This window comes from Nicotiana tabacum, chromosome 19 (assembly GCF_000715075.1).
Source record: "Nicotiana tabacum cultivar K326 chromosome 19, ASM71507v2, whole genome shotgun sequence".
NCBI lineage: Eukaryota > Viridiplantae > Streptophyta > Magnoliopsida > Solanales > Solanaceae > Nicotiana > Nicotiana tabacum.
This window is the reverse complement of record NC_134098.1, coordinates 82732952-82758912: the sequence shown is the minus strand read 5'-3', so window position 1 is coordinate 82758912 and position 25961 is coordinate 82732952. Positions and strand designations below refer to the sequence as shown.

Genomic DNA, 25961 nt, shown 5'->3' with positions numbered 1-25961 from the left:
CTATTTGGAGCAATTTTCGTGATGGCTTTACTTTTTTAACTTCTCACTTTAAATAATTTTCCTCTTTAATTTGTTAGACTTGAGTTTAAAATACAATTGCCAAAACAGCAAGTTGTAGCCAGAGGCAGAGCTAGGATTTAAAGTGTATGAGTTCTAAATTATAAGAAAAGATGATGATCTAAAACTAATATACAATAACAAGCTGACTAAAGAATGAGTATCGATATCTAATATATATTAAAGGTAACGAACCACACAAACACAATATATGAATATAAACATTATCATTTCAATTGAACTCGACGACTTGTCATGTTTTGAAAACGATCAATGATCGCATCATTAGGTACACTTTCAAATACTCCATCCTCTATATAACAAACTAAACAATCATTTAAAAAGTCATCACCAATTCTGTCTCGCAAGTCATTTTTAATAAACTTCATTGAGGAAAAAGCCCTTTCGACCGTTGCAATAGCCACGGGTAATATCAAACTTAGTTTCACAAGCAAATAAACAAGTCTCCATGTCTTGTGAATATTTGTTTTAACCAATGTCTTCGAGAGATCGCCAAGCCCTTTCAAGTTAGAGAATGCATTGTCCATTTCTCGAATATAGTCAATATAGTTGTCAAGCTCAAAACTAAGATATTCAAGCTTAGAAGCAGTGAACTCATTTTAATAATATGTAGCAAGTTTCATAATCTTATTTTTATCATAATTTGCAAAAAAATATCGGGACTCAAACTAGCCATACCAAGAAGCAGATCAGTATTCACTTCACTAAAACGATTGTTAAGCTCCGAAAGTTACAAATCAATAGTGGCACAAAAAACGTCTACATGCAAATGATGAGAATATGTAACAGTTGAGCTTTTACGCTTCGACTTTCTAAGACTATACTTCTCATCCATTTTTGGGATCACAATACCATTCTTATCACAAAACGAAGAGACATCTTCTAACAAAGAATTTCATTTAGATTCCCAGATTGTTTGCAATTACCTCTTTGTGAAATGAACAAGTTTCATAGTATTAACAATATCTTGATCTTTTATTTGCAGCGTCATATTCAAATCATATGTAATTGCCATTATTTTTAACATCAAATGTAATATATACACAAACTCATAAGATCTTATATCTTCCACTAGACCTTTTGCCAGTGCTTTCTTCTGATAATTTGAACCCTCATTTGCAAGAACTCCAAGTACATGAACAATTGATGAGAATAAAGATATAAAGTTGCGCAATGTCTTAAAGTGAGACCCCCAACGGGTATCACCTGGTCTTTGAAACCCAAGTTCTTGATTTAATCCACTTCCTGTATGAACTTCACCAAGCACTAATAATTCATCTAATTTTTCAGCTTGATCATCTCTAAGCATCTCCCTATGCTTATAAGATTCTCCAACAACATTCAGAACATTAGCAAGAATGTCAAAAAAATTATTTATATCATGGTGTTTCTTTGCAACAGCTACAAGAGTCAATTGCAATTGATGAGCAAAGCAATGTACACAATATACCGGAGGATTATCTTTCAGAATCAAAGCTTTAAGACCATTAATTTCTCCTTGCATGTTACTAGCTCCATCATACCCTTGTCCCCGTATTAAAGATAAACTCAATGAATGTTGTAAAAGCAAAGAATTTATTATTTTTTGTAATGCATATGCAGTTGTATCTTTAACATGAACAAGACCAAGGAATCGCTCAATAAGTTCATCCTCTTTATTGACATAGCGCAGAATAAGAGCCATTTGTTCCTTATGAAAGACATCTTTAGACTCATCAACTAATATCCCAAAAAAATTCCCATTCAAGTCTTCAATAATTGCTTTCGCCGTTTCTTCTGAACAAGAATTCACAATATCTTTTTGAATATCAGGAAAAGTCATAGTGTTATTTTTTGGAGCTTTTTCTAATACCACATTTTTCACATCTTCCTTCCTATCCAAATACTATTTTAAAAGATCTAAAAAATGGCCTCTTCTTGTAGAAGTTACACTCTCATCATGGCCTCGAAAAGGAATTCCTTCTTTCAAAAGATACCTTATCACATCAATTGAAGCATTCAAGTGAACTCGATGTTCACTTTTAATTTTCTCGTATTGCTTGTCCAAAGATGTTAGAATAGATTGTGTTGAAACATCGATTATGAACACTATTCACATGACCCACATGTGATTTAAGTCTTTCTAAACCTTTATTCCAACCTCTAAAACCATTTGTTGTGAAAGCATCACCTATTTTTCCCCCCATATCCTCCAATCTCATTTCTAACCATTGAGAACATGAAGTTTTAAACCATTCAGGATTAAACTGACGCATTATTCCTCTAAAATCTCTTTTTGGAAAGACAAAATCACGAGGTTGACAAGGTCCATTTTGTATATAATTTCTCCTTACTCTGTCACGTAAATTAGGTGGATATGCTGAAATTAGTTTTCTTTGAGCGGGATCGGGCTCATAATCCAACACTTTATCCGATGCTTGGGAAGGATTAATATTGTTACTAATAACTGGATATAGAGAACTTGACAAAGGAGAGCTAGAAGAAAATGCAGAAGCTTGAGCTTTGTAAAAACTCGTGATCATATCGAATTTTGCTAGAAGACCCTAAAAATTACAAAACAAAATTACACTTCAAGACCCTAAAAATTACAAAATAAAATTACACCCAAAAGTTGGTCTCACTAAGAAACTAAAAACAAGAAAGTAGGACCACATACCTTGTATGTCGATTTGTCGGAGAATTCAAGTTTGAACTTTTGGAAAGTACAAAAGCACAAATTGACAAAGAGAATGAAGTTCAAAATGTAGGACAACCCTAGAATCAAAGATTAAAAATCAGATTTTGTATAAATTATCAAATATAAAATATAAGAGGAAAACATGAAGAGAAAAAATCAGGAAAGAGGAATTGAAGAAGGAAGAAGGGTCTAACTTCTAAGAGAGTAAGAGCATACACAACGAGAGTTTGAGGGCATCCGGCTCCGGCAGAGGGTTGTAGCAGCGATCAAATCATCAAAAGACTGACAGAGGCAAAGAAATCTAGCTTTTTTGATTTGGGAATTAGAAAGGCAGAAGGTGTGTTGGCTGTTTTTGTTTAAAATGAATTGTTTATTAGAAAGAGAAAATGCTTTATATTTTATGTATTAAAAAGAATAAATTTTAGTCTAAAGTAAGCCAAAAAGTGTCCTTTGGAGTTGTTTGAGAATTACATTATTGTTAGTTTGTGCTTTCTGAAATTCTTTTTGTAGTTGTTCGAGAATTACATTGTCCTTAGTTTGTGTTTTCTGATATATTTTTTGTAAAAAACAATAGTGATTTCTGATTTTTTTTTTTTGTAAAAAACAACAAAATAGCACACTGCTTCGAGCAGGATTCGAACCCACGTGTTCTCTGCGCGAACTCAGAACTCTTACCATTAAACCCAAACCTCTTTTGTTACTGGGTTCAGCATGATATATTTATATAGAAACAGTAAATTTTTCAATACAAATACAGGGTCTCAAAAAAAGTCACTGGGTTCGCTCGAACCCGCACTCTCTACTGTAGCTCCGCCCCTTGTTGTAGCACCTTAAAAGTGATATTATATTGTGGTAAAAGATGACATTTAATTTTGATTTTGTTAATTATTTATCTGAAGTCTTAGTTGGATCTTAGTTCTGAGAAGCTTAACTCACTAGTGATCTTCACTAAAGATAATACATGGAAAATCCATACACCATTTTTGAATTGTGAATTTCTCTTCTAAAATTTTTAAAATATTTTCTGCTACCTAACCAAATACCAAACAATAAGTAAGAAAATCACATATTTTCCTAGAAAATATTTACAAAACACACCCTTAAAGTAGAGTACTTTTCTTTTTACATACTTTTTGTTTGAAGTATGCACCGTCAGTTGCAGTTTGATTCATTTTATTGAACCACACATGAAAATATCTTTTTTTTTTTTTAAACAAAGTGACGATGAAAGTAAAATTCAAACCTTTATCAACTCTAATAACTTATTAAATTATAAATCATCTTATGTAAAATTTTAAATTGTTAATAGCATAAACTCTGCTCTTTCTTTAATCTGCAACAAACGTTGTATACGGTCAAAATAGATTTCGGCTTTCTTACGTTCGATCGAGATCGAGTGGCAAGAAGCCAGAGTAGAATTTTGGGAGTAAGCTCCGAAGGCAGTACAAACGAGCCTCGAGTCCAAAGGAAGCTCGAGGAGTCGGCTCGATAATCCTATCGAGCCCGAGGCGTTGCTTCGAGGTCTGAAATGCACCACGCCCGCCCCGAAGGTCGAGCTCAAGCCAAGACCGAAGAGCCGACCCGGTAACGGGTTCGGGCCAGTATCGAGTTCGAGCCAGTGTCAAGCACAAGAGCCGTTGCAACTGCACCAAGGAAAGAATCTTGGCGGGAATCGAGGAAGAGACAAATCATCATGAGTTCTCCACTATATGCTTTATTTTATTATTTTATTACAAATAATGTAATGACCCTCTATTATAAAAGGGAGGGTCCTTGTAAGCTAAGGGCAGGACAGATAGCAACAAAAAGATCACTTCTCATACTAAAAGACATCCCCTTGTGTTTGATTGACTTTATTTTATTCATTCTTTTTGCTCACTATTTTCATTCTCATAGTCAAGAATACACTTATTTCTATTTCTCAACACGATTTATATCAAATTGTATCGCATATCCTTAGAACCAAACACAAATCTAACGTTATTCAATTTTTCGGGTAAACAGTTTGGCACCCATTGTGGGATTAAGGGTAACAGTGGTTGTTTGATACAAATCTGCAATACACACCAGTTTACAACTTCAAATCGACAATTGGCAAACCCTCGATTGATGGCTTTACCTATCGACCTTGAAGCCGGCCTTAAAGATGAAACCAGCAACTTGATACCCAGGACCGGAAGGCGAATTAATGATGCCACCGAAGCTTGAGTCGAAGCACTGCTAGATGTCAATTCACAAGTGGCTCTTGAGGCGAACCAACGTTCGAAACCGGAAAAAAATATTTAGGGCGGTACTCGATCCGTAGCTCGAGACACCCATAACGTGGAAGAGATCGGAGTCAGCTTACGGATGATCTTCGAGATGTTACAAGCCCAACAAATAGTGATAGCTCTATTGCAGAGCCAAACTCAGGTACAAAGCAGGCCAGAGCCCAATCCGCTTCGAGAAATCACCCACAGAACGGAACCAACCATAGTGAAGTCAAACGAGGAAGAATCGGGGACTACTCCCGAAATTACTAAATTGCTCGAGGAACTCACAAAACGAGTCGAAACCAACGATAAAAAAGTAGAAACATATAATTCCAGGGTCGATCAGATCCCGGGAGCTCCACCAACGATAAAAGGGCTAGATTCAAAAAAATTCATTCAAAAGCCTTTTCCCTCGAGTGCAGCCCCAAAACCAATCCCCAAGAAATTCCGTATGCCCGAAACTTCCAAATATAATGGTACGACTGATCCTAACGAGCATGTCACCTCTTACACATGTGCCATCAAAGGTAACGATTTGGAGGACGATGCGATCGAATCCGTGTTGTTGAAAAAGTTCGGGGAGACCCTCTCGAAGGGAGCAATGATCTGGTATCACAATTTACCACCAAATTCCATCGATTCTTTTGCTATGTTAGCATATTCATTCGTAAAGGCACATGCTGGTTCCATAAAAGTTGCAACAAGGAAATCAGACCTCTTCAAAGTAAAGCAAAGGGGTAATGAAATGCCGAGGGAATTTGTATCCCGATTTCAAATGGAACGCATGGAATTGCCACCGGTCACAGACGATTGGGCCGTATAAGCTTTCACCCAAGGGTTGAATGAACTAAGTTCGACAGCATCACGTCTGCTGAAATAAAATTTGATTGAGTATCCAGCAATAACTTGGGCAGATATACACAACCGATATCAATCGAAAATTAGGGTCGAGGATGATCAATCGGGAGCTCCGTATGGACCCGTGCATCATAGAAGGACAACTACTAAAAGCCAAAGGAGATCGGCAGAGAACAAAGGTCGAACAGAGACCAATACCAACCATACGTCACAAATCAGATGAACAACGGTTCGGCACGTAATATAGTTCGGAGCAATCGAAGGATTGATCGAGGGCAGAATTCTCGGAGACTTATGAGCAAGACCGGCTTTGATAAATATGTCGATCCTATAGAAGCACCTCGATTATCAGAGTATAACTTCAGCGTTGGTGCTTCCGCCATCGTGTCGGCTATCGTACGCATCAAAGATACTAAATGGCCTCGACCCATGCAGACAGATCCTGCCCAAAGGAATCCCAATCAAATGTGCGAATATCATGGCACCCATGGCCACAGAACGGAAGACTGCAGGCAACTAAGAGAGGAAGTAGCCCGCTTATTTAAAAAAGGGCACCTTCGGGAATTTTTGAGTGATAGGGTGAAGAACCATTTTAAAAACAGGGATTTCGACAAGCAAAACGAGCAAGAAGAACTGCAGCACGTCATTCACATGATCATCGACGGCGTCGATACCCCTCAGGGACCAGTGCTTAAATGCACTAAAACATCGATTGTGAGGGAAAAGAGATCTCGGACTTAAGATTACGCACCCATAGGGACTTTGTCCTTCGATGATGAAGATGTAGGAGGAATCATCCAACCTCATAACGATGCACCGGTAATATCCCTTTTTGGAAAGCCATGGATCCATAACATGAGAGCAGTACTTTCGACCCTACACCAGGCCCTCAAATTCCCAACATCGAGAGGTGTCAAAATGGTGTACGGAGAACAACCAGCCGCAAAGGAAATGTTCGCCGTCGAGGAAGCAAAATCAATGTCCTCGCCTTCGCCGATAAAGGGATCGGCCTCAGAAGGAGAACGAGATACCAAATAGCAATCACAGACATCGGCTTCGACCCAGCCAGATAACTAGAAGATCGAAGAAGATGATGATCAAAGGGTCCCTCAATCTTTCATGATTCTCGATGACTCCAACGCCACCAAATCAACAATCGAGGAACTAGAGTAAGTCACACTAATCGAGCACTGGCCCGGGCGAAAGGTATACTTGGGAACGGGGTTGAGCCCTGAACTCAGGAAGAAACTTGTTCAATTTCTTATCAATAACGTCGATTGTTTTGCATGGTCCCATTTAGATATAACAGGGATCCCACCGGACATAACGATGCATCGGCTAAGCTTGGACCCTAGGTTTAGACCGGTAAAGCAAAAGAGAAGACCCCAGTCCGAGGGAAAGCACGCATTCATAAAGGACGAGGTAACCAAACTTCTCAAGATAGGGTCCATTCGGGAGGTGAAATATCCCAATTGTTAGCCAATGTAGTTGTAGTGCCTAAAAAAGGGAACAAACTTAGAATGTGCGTGGACTATAAGGATTTGAACAAAGCATGCCCCAAAGATTCCTTTCCGCTGCCCAATATCGATCGCATGATCGATGCCATGGCCGGCCACGAGATCCTCACTTTTCTCGATGCCTATTCTGGGTATAATCAAATCCAGATGAACCTGGAGGACTAGGAAAAGACTTCGTTTGTCACCAAATATGGAACATATTGTTATAATGTGATGCCCTTCGGACTAAAAACCGCAGGGGCTACTTACCAATGCCTAGTAAATAAAATGTTCGAAGAACAAATAGGTAAATCAACGGAAGTTTATATTGATGACATGCTAGTTAAGTCCATGCGCGCAGACGACCATTTGACCCATTTGCAGGAAAAGTTCGAGATTTTGAGGAAATACAACATGAAGCTCAACCCCGAAAAATGTGCTTTCGGGGTCGGTTCGGGCAAGTTCCTTGGCTTCATGGTGTCGAATCGGAGAATCGAGATTAACCCCAACAAAATCAAGGCCATCAAAGACATCGCCATCGTGGACAGCGTGAAAGCTGTACAAAAGCTAACGGGATGGATTGCAGCTTTAGGCCGATTCATTTCGAGATCATCAGATCGAAGTCACAAATTTTTCTCTCTACTCAAAAAGAAGAACGATTTCGCTTGGACACCGGAATGCCAACAAGCACTAGAGGAACTAAAATGATATCTATCGAGCCCCCCACTACTTCACACTCCAAAAATAGACGAAAAACTTTGCTTGTACTTGGAAGTATCGGAAGTCACCGTAAGTAGTGTCCTAGTTCGAGAAGAGCAAGGTACGCAATTCCCCATTTATTATATAAGTCGGACCCTAGGAGAAGCGGAAACTAGGTATCCGCACCTAGAAAAATTGGCACTTGCACTAATAAGCGCCTCTAGAAAGTTAAGATCGTACTCTCAATGCCATCCCATATGGGTATTAACCACTTACCCGCTTCGTAATATTTTGCACAAGCCCACGCTATCAGGCCAGTTGGCCAAATGGGTCGTCGAGCCCAGTGGGTACGATATCGAATATCAACCCCGTACGGCAATCAAGTCTCAAATTTTAGCAGACTCCGTGGCCGATTTCACACCAACCCTCGTACCCGAAGTCGAAAAAGAACTTCTGTCGGAATTGGGTACATCATCGGGGATATGGACCTTTTTTACGGACGGAGCTTCGAACGTAAAAGGGTCCGGACTAGGCATAATTTTGAAATCACCCACGAGTAACACTATTAGACAATCTATTAAAACTACCAGGTTGACTAACAACGAGGCCGAGTATGAAGCCATGATTGCAGGTCTCGAGCTAGCTAAAAACTTGGGAGCAGAAGTCATTGAAGCCAATTGTGACTCTTTGCTAGTGGTGAGTCAAGTAAACAAAACCTTCGAAGTCCGAGAAGGTAGAATGCAACGGTATTTAGACAAACTGCTTGTCACTTTACACCATTTCAAATAATGGACTATACGGCATGTTTCACGAGAGCAGAATAATGAAGCCGATGCACTTGCAAATTTGGGATCGTCTGTCGAGGTAGATGATTTGAGCTCGGGGACTATCGTTCAACTTTCGAGATCAGTAATCGAAGAAGGTCATGCCGAGATAAATTCTACAAGCTTAATCTGGGATTGGAGAAGTAAGTATATTGAATACTTAAAGAGCGGAAAGCTCCCATCGGACCCTAAAGATTCTAGGGCCCTACGGACTAAAGCTGCTCGATTCACATTAGCTTCGGATGGAATGCTATATCGAAGGGTATACGATGGACCATTGGCAGTATGTTTGGGTCCGGGAGATACCGATTACATCCTATGGGAAGTGCACGAGGGCACTTGTGGGAATCACTCCGGTGCCAATACATTAGTTCAAAAAATAATTAGAGCAGGGTATTATTGGATCGATATGGGCAAAGACGCGAAGGAGTTTGTTCGTAAATGTGACAAATGTCAAAGGTATGCGCCAATGATCCATCAACCCGGAGAGCAACTTCACTCAGTCCTATCCCCATGGCCGTTCATGAAATGGGGAATGGATATCGTCGGCCCTCTGCCATCAACCCCAGGTAAAGCCAAATTCATTTTATTTATGACTGACTATTTCTCTAAATGGGTTGAAGTATTCGAGAAAATAAGAGAGAAAGAAGTTATAGTCTTTATTTGGGATCATATTGTATGTCGATTCGGGATACCCGCCGAAATAGTATGTGACAATGGAAAACAATTCGTTGGCAGCAAGGTAACAAAATTCTTCGAAGATCACAAAAAAAGAAGGATACTATCAACGCAAGCCGAATCTACGAACAAAACTATCATTCAAAACCTAGAGAAGAGGCTGAACGACGCTAAAGGAAAGTGGAGAGAAATCCTACCCAAAGTCCTTTGGGCATATCGAACGACGTCAAAATCCAGTACGGGGGCAACCCCGTTCTCCTTAGTATATGGGTCCGAAGCATTGATACCAGTTGAAGTCGGCGAACCCAGTACCAGATTTTGATACACAACAGAAGAATCAAATAACGAGGCTATGAACACTAGCCTCGAATTATCAGACAAAAAATGAGAAGCTGCTCTCGTCCAGTTGGCTGCCCAAAAGCAACGAATCGAAAGATATTATAATCGAAGAACCAAGCTCCGCCATTTCAAGCCCGGGGACTTAGTGTTAATAAAAGTCACCATCAATACCCGAAATCCGAACGAAGAAAAACTAGGACCAAATTGGGAAGGACCGTATCAGGTGCTCGAGAACGTCGGAAAGGGATCATACATGCTCGGCATTATAAACGGCAAACAGTTATCAAGCAGCTGGAATGTATCACATCTAAAACGGTACTACTGCTAAGGTACGACCTTTCCATATTCATTTGCATTTCGAAACTAACCCCTGCAGAAGTCCGTACAAGAGCTAAGATGGATCTTTCGCTCGAAAGCACGCGTTGCACTCTTTTTCCCTTAGACCGGTTTTATCCCAAATGGGTTTTTCGGCAAGGTTTTTAATGAGGCAACCATTGATCGTGTTGTACTTACAATAATATCCGAGGCCTCTTTACAATCGACCTCGAATACTGGGGGGGCATTAGGCCCTCAAACTCATCGAGTTCAGATGCAAGAAAGTTATTTCGCAACAACAGGGTTCCCATAGGAAAATTTGTAAGAGCCAAATGGTCGAAACGAACCATGCTCATGTCGATTGGCCCGAACCCAGGCGCAAAACATGAACACATGTATAATAAATTGCACAGAAAGTCCTCCTCTTTAGCGACATCCAAGAAAATTCCTCTATTTTTGAGATTTATCGCACAATTAGAATCAAGACAAATTCGACGACTAATAAGTCTATGGGCCACTTTTTATTTCGAGTTCGAGCAAGCACTCACTCGATAATTACGCCTACGGGCTACATTACTTCGAGTTCAAAACATTCACTCGACTAATGAGCCTACGGGCTACTTTGACTTCGAGTTCGAGCAAACACTCACTCGACCATTATGCCTACGGGGTACAATACTTCGAGTTCGAAACATTCACTCGACTAATAAGCCTACGGGCTACTTTGATTTCGAGTTCGAGCAAGCACTCACTCGACCATTACGCCTACGGGCTACATTACTTCGAGTTCAAAATATTCACTCGACTAATGAGCCTACGGGCTACTTTGATTTCGAGTTCGAGCAAACACTCACTCGACCATTATGCCTATGAGGTACAATACTTCGAGTTAGAAACATTCACTCGACTAATAAGCCTACAGGCTACTTTGATTTCGTGTTCGAGCAAGCACTCACTTGACCATTACGCCTACGGGCTATATTACTTCGAGTTCGAAACATTCACTCGACTAATGAGCCTACGGGCTACTTTGACTTCGAGTTCGAGCAAACACTCACTCGACCATTATGCCTACGGGGTACAATACTTCGAGTTCGAAACATTCACTCGACTAATAAGCCTACGTGCTACTTTGATTTCAAGTTTGAGCAAGCACTCACTCGACCATTATACCTATGGGCTACATTACTTCGAGTTCGAAACATTCACTCGACTAATGAGCCTACGGGCTACTTTATTTCAAGTTCGAGCAAGCACTCGCTCTAGAATTATGCCTACAGGCTACATTACTTCAAACTAGAAACGTTCGCTCAAGCATCACGCTTACGGGTTATATTACATCCAGTTCGAACCATTCACTTGACGGCTAATAAGCCTATAAGTTGCTTTCATTTTAAGATTGGGCGAGGACTCACTCGGAACATCATGCCTAAGGGCTATTTTTTCTTCAAGTTCGAATTATTGACACAACTAGCAAGCCTAAGGGCTACATCACTTCATGTCCGAAAAAACAATCGATCGATCATAGAGACTACGAAGTCAGAATTTGATTAAAGTCTTCACAAAATGAGTCGACCAAGTTGTATATATACAAAATTGTCTACATGATTGATTGGCGTGATACATACAGAACTAAAAAAATTAATTAAGAACTAAGCTTCCTGGTCATCCTCAGGGGCATTCGCTTCTCTGTCAGGCTCTTCCCCGTCCTCGGATCCACTCTTGCTACCGTCATCGTCATCATCATCAGAAGCCAAGGCTTCAGCTTCGAGCTCTTTAGACTTTTTTATCTCTTCGGTAAGATCGAAACCTCAAGCGTGTATCTCCACTAGGGTCTCTCTTCGAGACCTACATTTAGCAAGTTCGGCAACCCAATGAGCTCGAGCATCGGCAGTATCCGCCACCTCATGTGCCTCCATCTGAGCAGCCTCGACATCGACCCGATATACAGCAATGGACTTATCCGCCATGACTTTCGACGACTTAACCTCCGCCTTGGCCTCAATAAGACGTGTTTCAAGCTCCTCGATCCTCTTAGCCTGAGCCGACTTCGAAGCTGAACATCGGCCGATAGTAATTTGGTCAAAATGGTTTCCTTTTCCGCAGCGAGGCGATCGATAGTCTCTTTCCACCGATTACATTCGGCTTTGATTTGATTGACTTCTTCCCAAAGTGACCCGATCTTTTTAACCTTTTGCTGCAGCTGAGACAACGAAGGGTTAACTTCCACAGTCGAGTCAAACCCATACTTTAACAGAACGCGACTCACCTGCTTGTCAAGTTCGGCCTCTTCTTCACGAGCCTTAGCCAAATCCGCTTGGAAGTCCTTTATAGTCTCGTCATTTTGGCTGCAAAGAAGCCGCTAGGCGTCTCTCTCCCCTGAGACCTTCTAAAGCTCGACCTCACACTGGCTGAAGTCAACTCGAAACCTACTAATGGCTTGCACAGTAGGGAAAGAACATGAGTCAAATTCAAAAAAAGAAAACGAAGAAACTAAGTATAGCGAAATCATTACCCGAGTAATGAAACGTTGGGCCTCTTCTAGTAGAAGAGAAGCGTCTCCAATATCGGAAGCATCATCGACTCCAGTAAAGCAATCCCGAAAGGGATCCCCTGCACTAGAGCCTCCGCCCATATCGGGGGTCTTCAATTCTCGAGCTTCCTTTAACGCCTCCTCAGAAAAGGTAGGAAGAGAAGGCAAATAATCCACTATCATAGCCCCAAGCGAATCACTCGGTGCATTCCGATCAAGACTCGGGATCCCGGGGTCAACCCCGACTGGTACGGCCGTCATCGGCTCAGGAACTTTGGTGACCTCGATAGCTCTCGCAGATCGGGTCACCAAAGCCGAGACACCTCCTTCTTCCTCTTCTTCTTCTTCTTCTTCTTCTTCTTCTTCTTCTTTTTCTTCTTCTTCTTCTTCTTTGTTTTCCTCTTCTTCTTCTCTCAGTCGTTGGACCAAGTCAATCGAACGGGCAATTGCCTTCCTCCTCACCCTTCGAGTTTTGGGTTTGGGGCCCTCTGACCGAGAGGCAGCTTTTTGCTTCTTGTCTTTCCCCGGTTTCAGGACCGGGGACTTGGTTCCTTCTTTACCGCTCGAAGGCCTCAAAGTGGCATCCTTGGTTACACCTGTGTAAATGAAAATCGGTAACGAATGGAGCACAAAGAACACTTCGAAGGAAACGAGAAGTAAAACCTTACCATGGTTTTTGGCTTCCCATCTGCCTTTTGCCAAATCACGCCAAGCGCGTTTGGCATAAGAGGAAGTCGAGGCTAACTTTCGAATCTAATCCTCGAGGTCGGGCACCGCTTGTGGCATCCAAGGGGAAGCTGTATATCGGAAGAGACATCAGAAAAAATCAGGAAAGGGTACAAAAAGCAATGTCTTATGAGAACAACTTACGGTCGAAATTTCATTCCTCGGGGAACGACATCTTCTCTTCCGGAATAAGGTCACGGGTCCTCACCCGAATGTAAATCCCCATCCAACCCTGATCCTTATCTTCATCAATGCTCGATATCAAAGCCTTTGATGCCCGATGATGAAGTCTGATTAATCCTCAAAAGATTTTAGGCCGATACAACCGTATGCGGTGATTCAGGGAAAAATCCAACCCTCCGGCTTTGGTGGAGAAGAAGCGAAGTAGAATTACTATATGCCATAGAGAGGGATGAATTTGACCAAGGGTAACCTAATATCTCTTGCAAAAATCGATGATCACCGGGTCGACCGGACCCAATGTGAAGGGATAAGTGTAAACACTTAAAAATTCCTCCACATGGGTGATGACGCTCTCTTCGGGGGATGGAAACTGCAACACAACCTCGGAACCCCAGTTGCAGTCTTTTCTGACGGCCTCGAGATGACCCTCCGTTATAGAGCACATGTACATCGACACGTGCTCGCATTGACCCGGAACGGATGAAGGATTCTCAACCTTAAAATCGATCTTCAGAGTGCACGGGCCGGGAACATAGTCGAGAACGGACGGCTCCACCGGTGCCTTGTCGCCGGACGATCGTGAAGAAGAAGTTTTCTCCTTCTGAGGTACAGTTTTCGAAGTTTTAGCCATTGATATGAGAGGAAGAAAGGCAAAGGAAAGTGAAAAATTGACGGCACCTAAAACTCTAGTGTGGATGGATCTAAAGCAACAAAGCAAAGGGAAAAGATAAGAGAATTTGGAAAAGTGAAGGCGTAAAAGTGGTAAAAGTTAGATGGAAGGGTTATTTATAGGCTCGCATCATGTCGGTACGGTATCAGAAATGGCCGACCATCATCTGACAAGCATTAAATACCTTGAAAAACTAAATCGACGGGACAACTATCACATACGTCATAATCGGTCCCTGATAAAATGTGAGCTTGTTGTCCGATCGAACCGCCAAAGGTCATGTCGATTCTCACCATATCCTTTATGAGAATCGAGGGGACTATTTGTATACGGTCAAAACAGATTTCGGCTTTCTTACGTTCGATGGAGATCGAGTGGCAAGAAGCCAGAGTAGGATTTTGGGAGTAAGCTCTGAAGGCAGTACAAATGAGCCTCGAGTCCAAAGGCAGCTCGAGGAGTCGGCTCGATAATCCTATCGAGCCCGAGGCGTTGCTTCAAGGTCGAAAATGCACCACGCCCTCCCCAAAGGTCGAGCTCAAGCCAAGACCGAAGAGCTGACCCAGTAACGGGTTCGGGCCAGTATCGAGTTCGGACCAGTATCGAGTTCGAGCCAGTGTCGAGCTCACAGACAAGAGCCGTTGCAACCGCACCAAGGAGAGAATCTTGGCGGGAATCGAGGAAGAGACAAATCATCATGGGTTTTCCACTATATGCTTTATTTTATTATTTTGTTATAAATAATGTAATGACCCTCTATTATAAAAGGGGGTCCTTGTAAGCTAAGGGCAGGACAGATAGCAACAAAAAGATCACTTCTCATACTAAAAGAGATCCCCTTATATTTAATTGACTTTATCTTATTCGTTCTTTTTGCTCACTATTTTCATTCTCATAGTCAAGAATACACTTATTTTTATTTCTTAACACGATTTATATCAAATTGTATCGTATATCCTTAAAATCATACACAAATCTAACGTTATCCGATTTTTCGGGTAAACAAATGTGTAACTCATCATAGAGATACAAAACCTACTCTAACGTACTAGTAGAATTTTTAGTGGACCACGAGGATCTCATGATAGCCCTACTATATTATCTTTGTAATGCACGGATGCTGGGCTCATTTAAATATTTAACACCAATATGATTTTGTAGTAAAGTGATAAGTACTCTCTTAACTTTAATTAGAGGTTTTGAGTACAAGCTCTGAATATAAAATCGCCTTTATTAGGGAGCGTTTTATTAGAATTTTAGTCGGACTCCAATACATATACCGAATACCGAGTGAGAAACAAAAAAACTAATAATGTATTCAACTTTGGGGCTCTCATTTTCACCCAACACCAACTTCTCATCTACCATGATTATTACATGTACCTTAATGGACACTCATGTGTTGTTACCATGCATTTAGAACCAATAGTATAATATCATATTAAGATGAATTTCATTGCTTAACGGACACTCATATGTCATCACTCATGAGTCATGACCATGCCTTTTCTAAGTTTAGTACATATTGCTAATTATAGAAACGATCACTCGTAATTACTTGTCAATTAACCTGGCGTTTTTTATTCAAATTATTTGTTATGGCGTAAAAATAAAACTTTTTTTTATTTGCACCAAAAGTTGTGCCCAACCGGTCTATGAATGGATGAGAATCATGAGAGACCTGAATTCTAATTCGAACATTGATTAAAAAAAAGTTAGGTAATATTTTTTCATGTGATTAACTTGACTCGCGGAATTACCCAATGCATCTAAGAAAGTTAAAACCTTTTCTTTTTAAGGAGAGTTAGTTTGGATTAAACGAATTTGATCGAAACCCCACCTCATTGGCTCCTTGCAACGTACAATGTCATTTCTCTTCAACTTTGCTTTGGAAAGAAGGCAAAGGTCAACATCTTTATTTTCTTTGTCTGAGTGATTATTTGATTTCCCCATTTATGATATAGTTTGCCCGTCTCCATGCAAAACCTTTTGTGGCTTCGTCCAAAAATAGTACTAACGAGACGTAAAAGTAGTTAGAAAAACCCTATTTGAATCTATTGATCAAGTATATATATCCAGTAACGAGTCCATAGCTTAGATGCTATATATATAGGTTCTGAGCACAAAGTGAGTTATGAAATGCATAATATTTTGATGCATAAACACACACATATAAGCTGAGTTGGATCATTGGATTATGTCAAATCCGCAAACTCATTGTTGGATCGGATACTGTATATGTACATCATGACCTTATGTCCTTTCCCTCCTTTTTTTTATTTCTTCTAATTTGGTTGTTACGTGACTTGGGCCATTGCGTACGTTAATGTCTTCTTAAAAAGAATGTATGAATGAAATAATGGTAAGCTCTCATTGTTAATTAATTAGTCCTAACTCAGATCTTGATAAGAACGTTCTAAGGTGAGCATACATTGACTTTGAGACTTAAATATAGAAGCATTCTCCATTCAAATATTTTAGAAATCTTTTCTTTATGCGATCATTTCTCTTATTTATACAATTATACCTCTCTATAACCGTCATCCTCCATAACAACACTTTATTGAAATATTCAAATTTTCTTTGAAATTAATTTTTTATGTTATGTTATAATATATATTTTTTATAACAACACTTCATTATAGCATTAAAAAAATATTCGAACAAACGAGCATGTTATAGAGAGATTTGACTGTGCATGGACTATATATATATATTATTCATCTGTTGACTATTTTAAGTTTAAATTATTCATTTATTTAGGTTAATTCTTCTTTCTTTATAGTACCTACAAAATTTAAGGAACACCTGACAAATAAAAAATCTCCAAACTATTAATTCTCCAAGTTACCAATCTACCAATTGTACGAGTTGTAATGGGGGTACATATAGCTCCGCTAAAGTTATTATAACTTACTCTCTTCGGTTCATAACAAGTGATTCTTTTCCTTTTTATTTTGGTACAAAATAAGTGTACTTTCATATAATCAAGAAGGAATTAATTTTAATTTTTCAAAATTTTTCCTTATTTACATATCTCAATGTATCAAGGTAACAATTAATTAAGGACAATTTAGTGAATACATCTTTTTTTCCTTAGAAGTTCGTATTTTCTTAAGGAGTGTGTCAAAAACTAAAAAATCACTTATTAAATATAAGGACTCGAGGGAGTATAATATAGGTGCATGCTTAAATGTGATGACATTATTATTAAGAGAGTAAAATATTAAAAAGTATCTTATTATCGTATAGGATACTTGTTAAACACACAAGCTAGCCAACTTTTTCTTCTTCCCAATGGTACGTCTTAATGGAATTGTTATTTATGAGAAATAGCAGAGTAGGAAACTGTCGGAATGTACCTTTAAAGAGTGTTTAATTTCTTTTTGTTTGTAAAATTTATATTATGGTGGTTTGAATATTGGTTGATTAAAACTTTTCCATATTGACTAATTGCTCTTTAAGTTCATAAGAACACAAAATAACATCATTACGAGGTTTTTTATCCCAAGGACGTAAATATCGCCATGTCACAAAAGAGCACACGGGGATTATCAATTTATCATGAATTTATTATTGCTAAATTCATTACTCTATATATTTTGCACTTTAAGGATGAGACATATTATTTCTTCACATATGAAAAATTACACCTATAACCTTATATTAAGAGGCGACTTTTACCTTTGAAGCGTTACTATTAAGAAAAAAATGTACTCAATTTATTTGGCATCTTACTTGAAATAATGTATGCTGATATAGAAGTTGTAAAATTAAAAATTCATTTTCAAGTAATGAGCAAATAGGGTTACTTCCTTTATCTTTCTAAGTCAATCAAATTTTTGCAAAGGGTGTTAAAGTAAGTTCACATGCTTCTTAAAAATAAAGTTTTCTTACACACGAGAAAATGATAAGAAAAATATAGACTCTGAAAATTAGGCACACACCTATCATGTGAAAGATCTTCAATACTACATTTAAACCCATAAACTTTAATGGCTATAACTAATAACTAATTATAATTAAAATCATCACTTCTGTGGGGATTATTTCAAATAAAAATTGGTTCGGAAAATAGAAAATCTAAAAAAGAAAAAGAAAGGGATCGTTTATGTGGCGATAAAATATAGGATGATATAAGTGGCATCTCAATTCTCAAAGCGAAAAATAGCTGTCTCAAAGCTGTCTTTATTTACTACACAAAAAAAATCAAAATCCGAAGTCTTTTTCTGTAGCTGGTTTGAGGTTTTCTTCATTTCCATTTTCTGCTATATCTTTCTCTGTCTTCTCACTTTCCTCCTTTTAACTCTACTATCTGCTCATATCCATTCTTCTTTCCCTCATTCATATTAATATCATCACTTCTATGTCATAAAGGTGAGATTTTTATTTCTTTATTTGTGTCTCTCTACATCAATGAATGTGGCTGTTGAGTTAGGTATTGTGTTATTTTCCCCATTCTATCCTCATAGGGTTTATATTAACATTTTGGGATTTTACTTCTATTTTAACTAACAGCAAACAACTCCTTGGTTGAAGAGTAGGTGGAGAGGGATATACACTCATAGAATAAACGAAGAGATTTTGGGTAAAAGAAGAAGCTAAGAAATTGTAAGAAGGGAGATTTGGGTTTTGTAGAATGAGTGCGTCTAGGTTCATAAAGTGTGTCACCGTTGGCGACGGAGCTGTGGGTAAAACTTGTCTTCTCATTTCCTATACCAGCAACACATTTCCCACTGTAAGTACTTGTTTACCTCTCTATCTCTCTTTTTATGCATTTTGTCAAACATTTGTCAGGCATTTTCTTATAAGCCTAACCGTTGGCGATGGAGCTGTGGGTAAATTTTTTTTTTTTTTTTTTTTTTTTTTTGGAATTAGGCCAAATGATGCTCTTTCTGTTTATCGCCCAAAAGAACAAATTAAGCTAGTTATTTTCAGTAAAACGACATGTTTTCTTGAATCATGACTTGCTTACTCAATTTGGCACCCGGTCTAAGAGTGGGTTGTTTTACTTTTACTTTCAATTACCACAAAAAATGGATCTTTTGGCTATTTTAAGGGAAAAAGAACTAATTTTGTACATTGTAGACTAAAGTTATGGGGGGGGGGGGTGAGAAAACCATGAGAGGTGTATTCTAGGGAAAGGGAGCCGAAACTACCTCTTGAATATTGTCGTGGTGAACTCAGCCGTGATGGGCTACTTATCAACTTGGTTGACCAACCAATAAAAGGATGTCTTCTGTTTTTTGTTGTGCATCAGTGATAACTTGCATAAAAGAATCCCCTTTTCGCTTAAAATGCAAAAGGATAAATATACTTATAATCTAAAGGTATCAGAAGGGAGTATGGACCGAAAAAAGAAGTATTAGAACTCTCATGGAAGATGGAATAAACTTCACAAAACCAATCTAAGATACTGGTTTGAATTTAATAGTTCAGTCTCTAACTTGATACTAGTTTTTTAATTGAAGTTATCACTTGTTAGAGTGAAAATGCTTTAAAAACTTCAATAAGAAAGCTGATTATAAGTTCTAGTTATATTTATGTGAGTGGTGTGTGCATTGCTCATGTTTGGTAATTGTCTGCTGCACCACAAACAGGATTACGTCCCAACTGTATTCGACAATTTTAGTGCAAATGTGGTTGTCGATGGGAGCACTGTCAATCTGGGGCTGTGGGATACTGCAGGTAAAATATTTCCCCACATGACAGTTTCATCCTTTTCTTTGTCCTTTGCTGTGTGGCGCACACGTCAACTGCCTCTACTTTTTTATTGAACAGGTCAGGAGGATTACAATAGATTAAGACCGTTGAGCTACCGGGGGGCAGATGTATTTATACTGGCATTTTCTCTCATTAGCAAAGCGAGCTATGAAAATGTCTCCAAAAAGGTGAGTTCCTCTCCTGTATCCTGTCTCTAACTTTCAGTTTTCTGTTGTACTTGACCGGGAGATGAACAATGATGTGGGAACATTAATGAATCCTGTCGGTCCCATGAATAACATTGGCTTGTTTGACTTTTACATTACTTATTCGTAGCACATCCAGTAAAATGTAAAAGTCAAACAAGCCAATCTCTTAGCAAAGAATGAGTATTAGTTGCCTATCAGAAAAGTAAAATGAGTAATATGTATGCTTGGTGATATTCAACAATCACTAATACATTATTTCATCTTCCTGCTATTGAATTTCAGTGGATTCCTGAATTGAGGCATTATGCTCCTGGAGTTCCAATTATTCTTGTTGGAACAAAGCTAGGTTAGTATATCCTAATTAATGATGTTTGATTGTTAATTCTACAGCTGATTGATTTCTTCTTATCTAATATCGCTAGTTGGTCAGAATGGTATCTTTTTATCTGTCCTTCCATTATTTTGGTCTACTTATCTTCATTTCCTAAGCTACGATTAATCCTCTTTTTGGAAATTTTGCCTTTTATATTTGGATAAGCCATGAAATTTAAGACTATCCTTGAAGAGAGTTTATTTTTGCGGTGGCTCATGAATCACTATGTCAATAAGTTTAGCTGTTTATTGGGAAAAAAGAGCTCTGTAGGAAGTTCGGGGTCACAAAAGTTCCTCTTTTGGCAAGTCGAAAGCAATTGTGATATTGCTGCTACTCTCTAGAATTGTGGTTGGGGTCATAGAGAATGGAATGAATGATGCCTTTCATTCTCAGTTGTATATATTTGTCTCTGTGGCATGAGTAGTTAGCATGTGCATGTACTCACTGCTCCTTGTCTTCTCCTTCTTGAGAGGTTGAGCCTATCGTCGATACTGCAGCTACTTTTGGTAACACAACGGTCAAATCAATAGCTGCAAATCATGATAATGTGATTTTTTATTGACCATTTAGCTCAGCAAGTTCTTATGAATGAAAACATTTCAGGTGTTATAGGCAGTTTATTCATGTACGAAACAGATAGCCGAAGTGATAAATGCTGCTGTTTACCGGCTGAACCATAAAACTAAATCGGTTCATTCAGTAGAGTGATGATTGAACATGAACTTGTAGGACGCAAATACGTTGGTTGAAATTCAGATGCCTTTTAACTGGATTTAACCCTGAAGAACTATTTATGGTGTCAGCAGATGAAAAATGTGAATTATATATGGCTAGGCAGAGAGGATATTGTGATTCAAAGAAACTTCAACAAATTTTGGATCCCATATTTACTCACTTTTTCTATAACTTAGGTTGTTATGTTGTCAAATTGCTGGAGAAGTCTCTGAGGATAAGTGATCTGTTGCATACTGAGATTTGAAATAGACGAGAAAGAAGTATTGGTTCGAAGTTCCGTTTCTCATTTAAATTATTGCAGGGTGCCCAATTGTTTTATTGTTTTAAATTGCTTACTGTCCTAACTTTTGAATAGAGTCATTATAAGGGTTGTCATAGATCTCCTAGCTAATCTCATTATTTTATCTCTATATTGGACTTGGAATGTATCTGCCATGAAAATATAAGGACTAGAAACTTTTCTAAGTCCTTCTAGAAAACACATTGCTTGGACTTTGGAATGGGAGTCCTGAATGAACTTAAACAATGCTGTTTACTGTATTCTATGTTGACATTCAAATGTACTAATGTTGAATTTAAAAGTTCACAAACTATTCGTAAGCCTAAATCGGTAAGTATGTATTTTCTGGACATTACATTCAAGTTCATAGAGAACTTCGTTGTATACTGTCTGTCCTTCTCATTTGCTATTTAGATATTAGAAAATACCTTCAGTTTTTTGACTCGCTCAATTTGAACTTTTCCTTTCTTGAAGTTCAGTTTAGATAACTCCAACTCCTACTTTCTCATTGTCTCCTCTATGCTTCTTCTCTTCTAATTCCATGTTCCTTGGTCTAATACTGTTGATGTGCTTCCACTTAGATCTCCGAGAGGATAAGCAATTCTTCCTGGACCATCCAGGTGCTGTTCCACTTACCACAGCTGAGGTACACTACTTTTTTACATGTCGTGGTTTTAGACCACAATGTGGCCTTTTTGTTGTGGATTAAATTTTTATGGGGGCCTTAGCTCCTCCAGCAGAACCTTACGACATGCTTCTTTTTAAGGGTGAAGAGCTGAGAAAGTCGATTGGTGCTTCCGCTTACATTGAATGTAGTGCAAAAACACAACAGGTGCTTTTCTAATTCAAAGATGACTACGTGGCCAAGTTATCAAGTTATCTAATTACGTATTTCTATTGCCTAAATTGCAGAATGTGAAGGCTGTTTTTGATGCTGCCATTAAGGTGGTTCTACAACCACCCAAACAAAAGAAGAAAAAGAAGAGAAAGGGTCAAAAAGCCTGCTCTATCTTGTGATTGCTGAAATAATAGACAAGTGATGGAGATGTAGATTGTTATCAATGTCTTCCAAGTTCAAAGAATGCAGTGTAAGGTTCAACGTTGGTAGTCCTGACTGACTATGATAGGAAAGCATGAATCTGCCTTGTCCGTAACATTGGAGGCCAAGATGTATATTTGTGATCCGCATATGGTTGGGGATACAGATGTGCAAAATTCTCTGTTTCGCGTTGATTCTGTGTAATATATTATGTAACACTTGTGTGATGATTCCTTGAATTTGCATCTACTATGTGTTGTTAAAATGTAACCGAACATACTGATTTAGATTGTCCAAGAAGTTGAATTTGCTATGTCATAGAGATAGTGGCGTGAATACTCCTTGCACATAGATTTTGCCCTATGGTGTTGTGAATTGTGCTTTGTGCTCTCTGATGTAGAATGTGTATTGCTGCTAACTTTTTTTTAAATGCAAAGTTAATAATAATTTTCTTATAATTAATTTTTCCCGATAAGTTTTTCTCAATTAATGATATAGCTAATCCATTTAACATTGAGTAAGATTTTATCTGTTTTAATTTTGAAAAATTTCTTTCTGCTGAAGCAACGGTAACATGAGTTATTAACATTATTCTATAAGCAATATAGATATTTGAAAAAGAATTAAAAAAAATTTATTTGATTGAGTATATCAATTAAACTGTTATCTTCTAATTATACTATTTTTCTTAACACTTTTAATTTAGAGAATAAATCTAAATCATCATTATTGATATGATTATTATGCTTTAAGGAACATTCAAAATTAAGACTATTTTTTTTTTCAAATTTTCATCATCTAGTGATCTCAGTTTTTTATCGTTAAATAGAAAATCAAAAATATTTTCATATGCTTCGAATTGTTTAAATCTATTTTGAAGTGAAAAAATAGCATTGTCTATTATGTATAAAAAGTAATTAGATTCTTCAGGAGATTTTGAGATTTCATTATCAACATTCTCATCAAATTGTTTTTCCTATATGTCACACGTTTCTTACGAAATTAGGCTTAGATATTTATTTCAAATGCAATTTCCTTGGTAGAAATCATAATAGTTGCAAATCCTTATTCTCTATATATGTTAAAGAAAAAGAAAGAAATCAAACCTTATTACTTCACTTTAAACTTTTTTTTTAAAACTTATATATAGTCTATCATGTGTTACAAAACATGGGGCATCCACAAATATGGGGCCTAAAATTATTGCTTTACCTGCTTTAAGAAAAAGCCGCCCCTGGTTCTGAGTTAGAGATAATATTTTCATGCGTACACACACATATAAGCTGAGTTGGATCATTGAATCATACTATATTATAAGTTGTTTGCCCCTCTCTCTCTCTCTCTCTCTCTCTCTCTCTCTCTCTCTCTCTATATATATATATATATATATATATATATATATATATATATATATATATATATATTTCTCCTCTTTTTTTTTATTTCTTCTAGTTTGGTTTGTTACGTGACTTGCTCCATTGCGTTAATATCTTTATAAAAAGAATGCATGGACGATCTCATTGTTAATTAATTAGTCCTAACTGAGATCTTGATAAGAATGTTATAAGTTGAGCATACATTGACTTATTTATAAGCATTCTATATTCAAAAATATTGTTCAGGAATATATATCCAGTAACGAATCCATAAATGCCATACAGTTCTGTGTCAGAGAGTGAATTATAAAAACATAATATTTTCATGCGTACACACACATATAAGCTGAGTTGGATCATCGAAATCTGTTAAATCGACGAACTCATTGTTGGATCTGCCAATATATATGTACATCATGACCTTAGCTTATGTCTTTTTAATCCACCCTCCCCCATTTTTATTTCTTCTAGTTTGGTTTGTTACGTGACTTGCTCCATTACGTTAATGTCTTTATAAAAAGAATGCATGAACGAAATAATGGTAAGCTCTCTGCAGACATGTAATTTTGGAACCTCCTCAAAATTTTACACTTTTTAGTGTTAAGAAAATTATTTTAGGTCTAATATCGCTATTTTAACTAGTTTTGACTCTTTCGCTTTATTTTATCACAAAAATAAAAACTACAAAAATATTTTCTTTTATTTTAGCTCATTGATATTTTATCTAGTTACTTTTAGTTTATCTTACTTTTCATAAAATTAAAAATACAAAAAAATAGTATTGATATTTTATATTTACTTACTGTAGTTTAAAATTATAGGTTTTAGTATATATTGAGTAGTATTTAAATTTTATTAATATAGTAACTTTATGTCTCCTTTTGATATTTTTCGTTATCCTAGATAAATTAGTATTTTATGAATTTTTTATTTTACTTCATTTTATTATCCAACTTTAGAAGAAAAGAAGAAAAAATGAATGAAAAAAAGAAAGAAGCAAAGAACGTGAAAAGCAAAAGGAAAAATCAAAGAAGAAAGAAAAGAAGGTGGAAAGAGAATCAAATAATTGTAGTTGTAAATCTCCTACGTGGCCCCTATATTTTATCCTTACCTTAATTCTCTTATTCTTCTAAATTGATTTTCCTCCATATATTCTCTCTCAAAATCACGTGCCCTCCTTCCATCATAACAGAATCGTTAAAGGGCCAAATATATCATATATTTTCGAAAATAATCTAAAAATACCTCTCGTTATACTATTGGGCTATATATACTCTTCCCGTCATACTTTAAAACAAATATACTCTTATTTTGGATGGAGTGCCAGTGTTAGCACGAGATGAAAACGACCCATTTCTTTTTTTACCCGATCCTTTTTAAAAAACCCACCACCCGACCCGTTTTAAAATTCAATTTTTTTAAAGCATATATTTTGTAAAAACTTGAATTTCTTTTTGTAAAAACTGAAAAAAAAAAAGAATTTGCAAAATATATATTTTTAAGTCTTTTCAGTTTTTTTAAAATATTATTTTTGTAAAAATTTAAAATACTTTAAAAATTGAAAAATATATATTCTGTAAAAATTAAAAAAAAAAATTACAAAAGATATATTTTTAAGTCTTTTCAGTTTTTTTAAAGTATTTTTTTGTAAAAATTGAAGAAAAAAATATTTTTTTAAAAAACTGAAAAAAAAGACTCTTCTAAAGCAGTGGACTACATATGCATTAGTTTTTAAAAAAATAAAAATATTTTACAAAATCTTTTTTTTTTCTTCAGTTTTTACAAAACAAATACTTTAAAAAAATTGAAAAGACTTAAAAATATATATTTTGTAAATTTCTTTTTTTTTCTTCAGTTTTTACAACAAAAAAAAATTCAGTTTTTACAAAATATATGCTTTAAAAAAAGTGAATTTTAAAAC

The 25961-nt window shown here is 37.2% G+C and overlaps 2 protein-coding genes across 4 annotated transcripts; one reads left to right on the top strand and one right to left on the bottom strand.

Moving 5' to 3' along the window:
- Nucleotides 1-284: 284 nt before the first annotated feature.
- Nucleotides 285-12186, bottom strand: LOC142173569 (uncharacterized). Its single transcript, XM_075239187.1, has 6 exons — nucleotides 12069-12186; nucleotides 2735-2832; nucleotides 2219-2621; nucleotides 2055-2166; nucleotides 1005-1952; nucleotides 285-642 (listed from the first exon to the last, which is right to left on the bottom strand). Exons 1-6 carry the CDS (start codon nucleotides 12184-12186, stop codon nucleotides 285-287), a joined length of 2037 nt encoding a protein of 678 aa, XP_075095288.1.
- A 6321-nt stretch (nucleotides 12187-18507) lies between these two features.
- On the top strand, nucleotides 18508-23000 carry LOC107808327 (rac-like GTP-binding protein ARAC3). 3 transcript variants are annotated; one of them, XM_016632840.2, is made up of 8 exons: nucleotides 18508-18702; nucleotides 18870-19063; nucleotides 19926-20013; nucleotides 20107-20216; nucleotides 20520-20583; nucleotides 22207-22271; nucleotides 22392-22457; nucleotides 22538-23000. In XM_016632840.2, exons 2-8 carry the CDS (start codon nucleotides 18965-18967, stop codon nucleotides 22640-22642), a joined length of 597 nt encoding a protein of 198 aa, XP_016488326.2. In that variant the 5' UTR covers nucleotides 18508-18702; nucleotides 18870-18964; the 3' UTR covers nucleotides 22643-23000. The 3 variants fall into 3 exon arrangements, with proteins under 3 accessions (XP_016488326.2, XP_016488331.2, XP_016488340.2); XM_016632845.2 differs by having other exon boundaries at nucleotides 18844-19063; XM_016632854.2 differs by having other exon boundaries at nucleotides 18508-18763.
- The last annotated feature ends 2961 nt before the right edge of the window (nucleotides 23001-25961 follow it).

Coding starts and splice junctions, on each gene's coding strand:
- LOC142173569 (XM_075239187.1), bottom strand. CDS start 12,186: ATGGCGGATAAGTCCATTGCTGTATATCGGGTCGATGTCGAGGCTGCT. Junction 2,622..2,734: donor CCGACAAATCGACATACAAG/GTATGTGGTCCT, acceptor TGTAATTTTTAG/GGTCTTCTAGCAAAATTCGA. Junction 643..1,004: donor CTTGTTCATTTCACAAAGAG/GTAATTGCAAAC, acceptor TGAATATCTTAG/TTTTGAGCTTGACAACTATA.
- LOC107808327 (XM_016632840.2), top strand. CDS start 18,965: ATGAGTGCGTCTAGGTTCATAAAGTGTGTCACCGTTGGCGACGGAGCT. Junction 19,064..19,925: donor CCAGCAACACATTTCCCACT/GTAAGTACTTGT, acceptor CACCACAAACAG/GATTACGTCCCAACTGTATT. Junction 20,584..22,206: donor TCTTGTTGGAACAAAGCTAG/GTTAGTATATCC, acceptor GCTTCCACTTAG/ATCTCCGAGAGGATAAGCAA.